This window comes from Gouania willdenowi, chromosome 20 (genome assembly GCF_900634775.1).
Source record: "Gouania willdenowi chromosome 20, fGouWil2.1, whole genome shotgun sequence".
Lineage (NCBI taxonomy): Eukaryota > Metazoa > Chordata > Actinopteri > Blenniiformes > Gobiesocidae > Gouania > Gouania willdenowi.
The window spans coordinates 21,757,578-21,764,313 of record NC_041063.1 but is presented as its reverse complement, the minus strand read 5'-3'; the positions used below and the strand labels follow the sequence as shown (position 1 = coordinate 21,764,313).

General features: G+C 40.9%; 1 protein-coding gene across 2 annotated transcripts in view; it reads left to right on the top strand.

Annotated features, from left to right (window-relative positions):
- LOC114454130 (receptor activity-modifying protein 3) overlaps nucleotides 1–6,736 on the top strand; it is a 47,986-nt gene that overhangs the window by 1,593 nt on the left and 39,657 nt on the right. The window contains exon 1 of one of the 2 annotated variants that reach the window (XM_028434345.1): nucleotides 4,954–5,276. The exons of the other annotated variant lie outside the window; for it this stretch is intronic. Within the exon in view, the coding sequence (XP_028290146.1) occupies nucleotides 5,225–5,276 (52 nt within the window). The 5' untranslated portion in view covers nucleotides 4,954–5,224. Of the gene's footprint in view, nucleotides 1–4,953; nucleotides 5,277–6,736 lie in introns of those variants that run through there. 2 annotated transcript variants of the gene reach the window in all.

Below are 6,736 nucleotides of genomic sequence, written 5' to 3'. Positions count from 1 at the left end.
TGTTGGCGAAGTAACACAAAAATTGGTAAAAAGTTGTTGTTAAAGCACAAAACATGATTTCAGCTCCTACACTCAACCTGTTGGAGGAAGCAGATTATACTTAGTTAGCTTTTAGGCTATCATCAGGACGTGGACAGTTACATAATGTTCGCTCTCTTGCACATCTCGTTTGTGCAAAATTCCTGGAAGATACATTGAAAAAAGTGTTTTTGTTGAATCAGATCCTTTTGTCCTCTCCTGTGCTGCATGTTGGAGCCTTGGCTTTCAATCCTCCACCCTCCACCACCTGCCAAAAGCTCTCAGGCGCTTCTGAGCTTTGTTTCTGCAGGCAGGGACGGCATTCTCTTCCCTTCCGGCTTGGACACAAACTGTAGTGTTCATATCTGGTTGCCTGAAGAAGAAAACAACTCAAGTTTTTCAATGGTTTAAAAAAAAAAGTGAAAAAACAGCATTGAAATTTGGAAATATGGTATAATAATATTCAAAAGTGAACATAAGTTTAAAATGAATGACAATATAGCTTATGGAATACATGTTTGTCCCTATGAAATTTAAAATAAATCAGAATATACCAATTAATAATTGCAGAGTTGACATATAGGGATGATGCACAGTCATTTGCGTTCAGCGTGTAGAACACTGAAAGGGAAAAGCTGCTTTGAACCAATAATCTTCATGGTTGATAGCTCTAAACTGTTTTTGAATCGGCAAGCTTCTGTTTGTTATTCTGATTTCAAATGCTCTAAAATTGTTACATAATTTGCTAAAAGGATTCCAATCCAGCAGAGGTGCAAATGTAATGCAAATGAACACCAGAAGAAGGCAGCATTGCCTAAAAAAAATGTTGGACAAACTCAGTTTTGCAGTTTTACAGAATAACTGGGTGTAGATGATTTGTTTCTATTGGTAAATTTGTTCTGGATTGAAATCACAAAATCAGTCTTTCACTGGGTACAATGCAATTATCTCTTTGGGCGGTTTTAGAGTCACATTACAATGACCTTCAACTTACTCCATCTCATGTTTTTGCATGTAGTTGTTATTCAGAGGAATTTCTAATGGAAATAATGAGTGACATTTGGTATCAGGGAGCGAGTTTGCTTTCATATATTTAAGCCTGTTCTCACATTCACTTCTTCTGCGTGAAAGGGCAACGTTGAAAGTCCAGAAAGTGGCTTGAAGTTGCTAAATGAGGTTAAATTAATTAAATGAAATAATGAAATTAAACCAGGCCTTTATTTATTGGCACATATGTTTTTACACATACAAATTTCTTCTCTGCATTTAACCCGACCCTGAGGAGCAGTGGGATCAGCTGGGGGTTAAGGGACTTGCTCAGCATCCCATAGCGATGACTCGGGTGTGATTTGAAATGGTGACCCTCCGATTACAAGCCCAGCATCCTTAACTGCTAGGCCACCACTCCACCCATGTTATGTGGCGGGCCATCAGGCAGTAGATGGATGAATGAATGAATGGCAAGACAAGAGGAAAAACACAAGTAAAATGGCTGATAAAAGACATGAGTAGCCTACTGATGGTGGTTTGCTAAGGTGCACGGGAACAGATGGGGGCACACTGTATAGTATCTTGACACTGTGAAAAAGTCTTTAGATACACTATGAAAAGTCCCTAGATCCACTGCAAAAAGTGCCACGAAAAGTGGTAAGATATAGTACACAAAGTAAAGTCTGTAGTAGTTACACCACAAAAAGTCTCCAGATACACCATGAAAAGTCTCTAGATGCCCTGCAATAAATGGATACATACACTGCTAGGTGTACTGCAAAAAGTGGTAAGATTTGCAACGTGAAGTCTGTAGATACACCGCAAAAGGTCCCGAGATGCACCCAAAATAGTCTCTGGATGCACCACAAAAAGTGGCTATAGACCCATGCCACATGACGTATAGATGTACGGCCCTCTGCCATGATGGAAGAACAAGCCACCGCAGGAAATGTTTTAGCGAAGCAGAGAGCCCACAGTGATGGTAAACTTTTCCGCTGTTTTTGGGTGTTCAAACACGGCTTGGACTGGAGTACACAAGTCTTTCTTCAGGAAATAAATTAAACTAAACAAAATTAATTTAATTGTTTTATTTGCATTGATCCAAGTGTGCAGATCTATTTTTCACGCAAATTTGTGTCATAAAATAGCTCAGATTCTGAAAAACCAGCATTGCACACTCATATTACAGATGAATTATGAAAAATTTGCCTGCTGGATTTAACCCCATGGAGTCCATTATGAATAAAGGCAGCTACTTCACAAATCCAGCCACAAACAATCTGGTAATTGTAAAGTTATAGTCCCTTGAAACTTTTCTTGTGGTCCATTGTGTATGAGCTCGATGTAAAGACAAGGTAGTTCACAATGTCAGAATAAGTCACTCCCGGGAAATAAAAGACATCTTCATTCCATTTGTAACGTTGTAGGAGTTATTCCTACCGATCAGACCCAGTTTCTCCTTGTACCGACTTTTCACAGCTTCTGGTAGAGTTTCAACATAATCCGTGGCCTCCGACGTATTGAGGCCACGGTGGCGGGCGAGATCCTCGCCCGCATCATGCTCTTCCGCCTTCTCCAAGAGGTGCTCATCCCGGAATTGCAGTGTGGGTTTCGCCGGTAGAGGAGCACAACCGACAGTCGTGCTAGACTCCTCATCAACACCAAGAAGACAGAGGTGCTTCCACAGCACTCTGGACCTGCTCCTGCCGCAGAGCACGCCTTCCCCGTCAACGGTGTGGACCCCACGTTTCACCTATCTTGACTCTGTCATCAACACCAACTGCAACATCACCGACAATGTGGAGCGCCGTATACTCCTTGCCTTGGCGACCTTGAGCAGACTGGCGGGTTGTCTTCCTCAACCGCGACCTGACCATCCGCACGAAGATGGCTGTCTACAAGGCCATATGTCTGTCCACCCTGCAATATGGCTGTGAGGCATGGGTGCTCTACTGTCGGCATGTGAAATGTCTGGAGGCCTTCCACATCAGGTGCCTTCAGATAATCCTTGGCCTGCAATAGTGGCACAAAGTACCTCACACAGAGGTCCGCCGGTCTTCCATCAGCCAAGTCCATCCTTCTTTGTCACCAGCTGCGCTAGGTCGGCCATGTCATCTGGGTGCCGGCCAACCGCCTTCCTCAACGAGTCCTCTACGAAGAGCTCAGCGAGGGCAAGAGAACCATCTGAAGGCCACCTCAAGAAATACAGATCCCACCTGCTTGCCTCGAAACTACCGCTGCCGACAGACCTGGCTGGCGAAGCATTTGTGACACTGGCATGCAGCACTTTGACGAGGCCTACAGCGGCGACTCCGCCAGCACCAGCAAACTGCAGGCCACACGGGAACCGATTTTGAGTGCCCCACCTTCAGCAGGCGCTGCGCTCCACACATCGCGCTCCAGTCATCTCCGGAGCCATATCTGAAAAATAAAATAAAAAAGATAAATTGCGCCACAATGACGTTTTCGTCGACACTGACGGACTACCTAGTAGAAGTAGTAGTAGTAGTAGTAGCATGCTCCACAAATACGGTATAGCTCAGTGTTTGCGACAAATGCAGTGAAAAAGACAAAAATGGCTTTCTGAGCTTATGCAAGCACATTATTTTTCAGAGACTTCATCAGGAACAGAGTGATTTAGAAGTAGGTCAGCGGTTCCCAACTTTTTTTTTCATTGGACCACCTGAGCTCAAGTAGCTGTTTGTTATTGTGATGAAGAAAATAATTGAGGCTCACCTGAACCTCCTCTTTGCGCGTATGCAACAGTAAGAGGTTTAATCTTTACTCGTTTATTTCTGAAGTTTGCTCACTTTAGATTTAAATTTTTGGTTATTCCCTGAAGAGCTTTTATTTGATTATTGTCAATGGGATGGAAGATTGCTGTTGCACGTCTTATCTTGGAAAATGATTATTAAAGGTTCCCATGTACCTACAGTAAGTGCTCTTGTGCTAATAGGGGGGTGTGTATTCCTGGTTAGAATTTGCAAGGGGACTTAACAGTGTAATTGATATTTTAAAAAGTTTCTGATCTATAAATCAGAGATAGTCATTGTCTGATCTGAGGGGTCCCATTATCCACATTGATGTCAGCATTTCAAATAATGACCAATCTGAGCATTTAAAACAGTTTTGTTTGTTTTTTGTGTATTTTTGTTGTTGCATGTGCTCTAGTGATTTTGAGTATTTTTGTTATTGATTCTGTTTTTATTTTGTTGTCATATTGTGTTATTGGAGCCTCATTGTGTGTTTTTGTTGTTTTTTGTTATGAGTCATTTTGAGTATTTTTATAAATGAGGTTGTTTTTTTTTTTTTTGGCCTACATTTGTTGTCGTTTTGTGTTTTGGAGTGATGTTCTCTTTTTGTGTTTATTTGTTATTATTTTTGTGCTGAGTCATTTTGAGTGCTTTTGTTGTCTTTTTGTATGTTTTTTTTTTTGTCTACATTTGTACAATCATTTTGTGTTTTCGAGTTACGTACGTCTATTTTCATTTTGTCCTTTTTCTGTTGTATGAATTATTTTGTTTATTTGTTATTTTTTGTGTTTTGGAGCCTCATTGTGAATTTTTGTGCTAAGAGTCATTTTGAGTATTTTTGTTGTCGGTTTTGTATATTTTTCTGTTTTCTGTTTTTTGTTTTGTTTTTGTTTTTAAATACATTTGTTGTAGCTTTGTGTGTTTTTCTGTCATGTATGTGTTTCGGAGTCGTTTTTGTGTATTTTAGCTGTAATGTATATTTTGTTATTCTGTGTTGTCTTCTTGTGTCTATATTATTTTTGTTTTTTTGTTTGCATAGTTAGCAGATTATTTGAAATTAAGACTATACTTTGGTGACATTGCAACAAAGGAGGCTTCTGGACGCGCTTTGTTCAGCCTTAATGAATGCACTCAGGGTAAGTGTAGCCGCCTCCACCCCCTCCATCCACGGAGCGGAGGATGCGCCCAGGACGGTGCGCTGCTCTCCTGAGCTCGGGCGCGCAGACGCGGTCGCGATCATCACCGGGACAGTCGGACTGGCGCGCTCTTGAATCGGATTTTTCTTGGTTTCCTTTGTTTCTTTCTGTTTTATTGGATCCCTAGTTTGCCTTCACCAGCTCCCACACATCCAGGCAGAAAGGACGGAACTGGCGGATTTGGGATAAACTGTCAATAATGGTTCGCTTGAGATTTGCGTTATCCCGGAGCTGCAGCTGAGATTTCATTCTAAGTCTCCCAACGTGATGGATACAAATGAGTTCGCGGTGCTTAAACTTTTTGTTGTTGGTATTTTAGGTGAGTCAACGTGTCTTTTTTTATGCTTTTTGTGCATTTATTGCTGCTGAAACCTCTTCACCAAACTCATTCATTCTCTGCTGATGCCACAACAAAACAAAAATTACATGCACACCTTTGTGCATGTCCAGTGTGTGAAAATGCGCACAATGGGGCTTTCTAAGAAATACCAGCATCATCATCCACCACCCCATGCACTGAATAGGGTGATATATACAGTTCTGTACCCTGGCATCATGCCCCACTACACAGACCTGACCTATATCGTGGCCAATGGGAATTTCTGGATCTGGCTCATTAGCTGGTGCTTACAAGGATGAAATCATGTATGAAATAATACTTTTTCATGTGATGTGAGGTTGTGACTCGCAAATCCACTCCCCTGCTCCAACACTAGATTATTAACTGCAGTGCTGATTGAGATGCCCTGGCTCCTGCACTGGTGCAGGGTGAATCATGAGTTTAATCTATTGTTGCACTCAGCTGAGTGATGGCATGGCTTATATCATGCAGTGCATGATGTCTGAAGCTCTTTTTTTTTTAAATCTGTCTTCCTCCTACAGTTAAAAAGGATCTTTATTCTAACAGATGGAAACCCATCAGGATGAGTTATTTTTTATATGGTTTATTACCATTCATTCATTCAGGCCTATCACTTTAGACTGGATGATTTAGGGCTCTATCCTGGAGGGCTGCAGTTCTGCAGATTTCAGGTCGCTCCCTCTGATTTATTTGTATTGGTCTCAAAATTTCCCAAATTTCATTTCAGGGTTCACCCTTTTCTGTGCCACGACATATTACACCAGTGTTGTTCAACCTTGGGGTCAGGACCCAATGTGGGGTCACCTGAAATTAAAAAAAAAATGTATATATAGATTTTTTGGTTTTCATTAATATCCTTAAAAAAAACTTTCACTTTGACAAATATACTTCGACTTCAACTAAAATGCAGTTTAAAAAAAAAAAGAAAAAATTCTAGAGGAAAAATGTCTCGGTTTTCCAGACATTCTTGATATAAAATGGCGTCAACACCCAAAAAAGGTTGGGAACCACTGCTTTACTATTTTGCTTTTTGTTCCATTGTCTACCCCCTCACGTTTTGTACTAAATCAATTACTATTTTAGAGTTACTTCTGCTGTAACCTGTCACCAGGTAAACTGATCACCAGTTAAACTGATACACCAACCTCTAAAGCTGTCTTTGTACCAGAGCCTTTTTAGATTTCAATGCAGTCATAATAATCTGAACCGCTTATTTATCACACCGAGGGCTGAGCGGTTTGGACCCAAACTCTTATATCAATATTTTCTCTCAAATTGGTGATATACAATATCAATCTTTATATTTTAATCTCAATAAAGTCTGACCAGAAACACAATTCTGGGTTAAATTTGCTGTACAATATGCACCACTTTGGCTTTTTCTCCTCTAAATGACAGCACGTGTGAGTGAGGTCTGG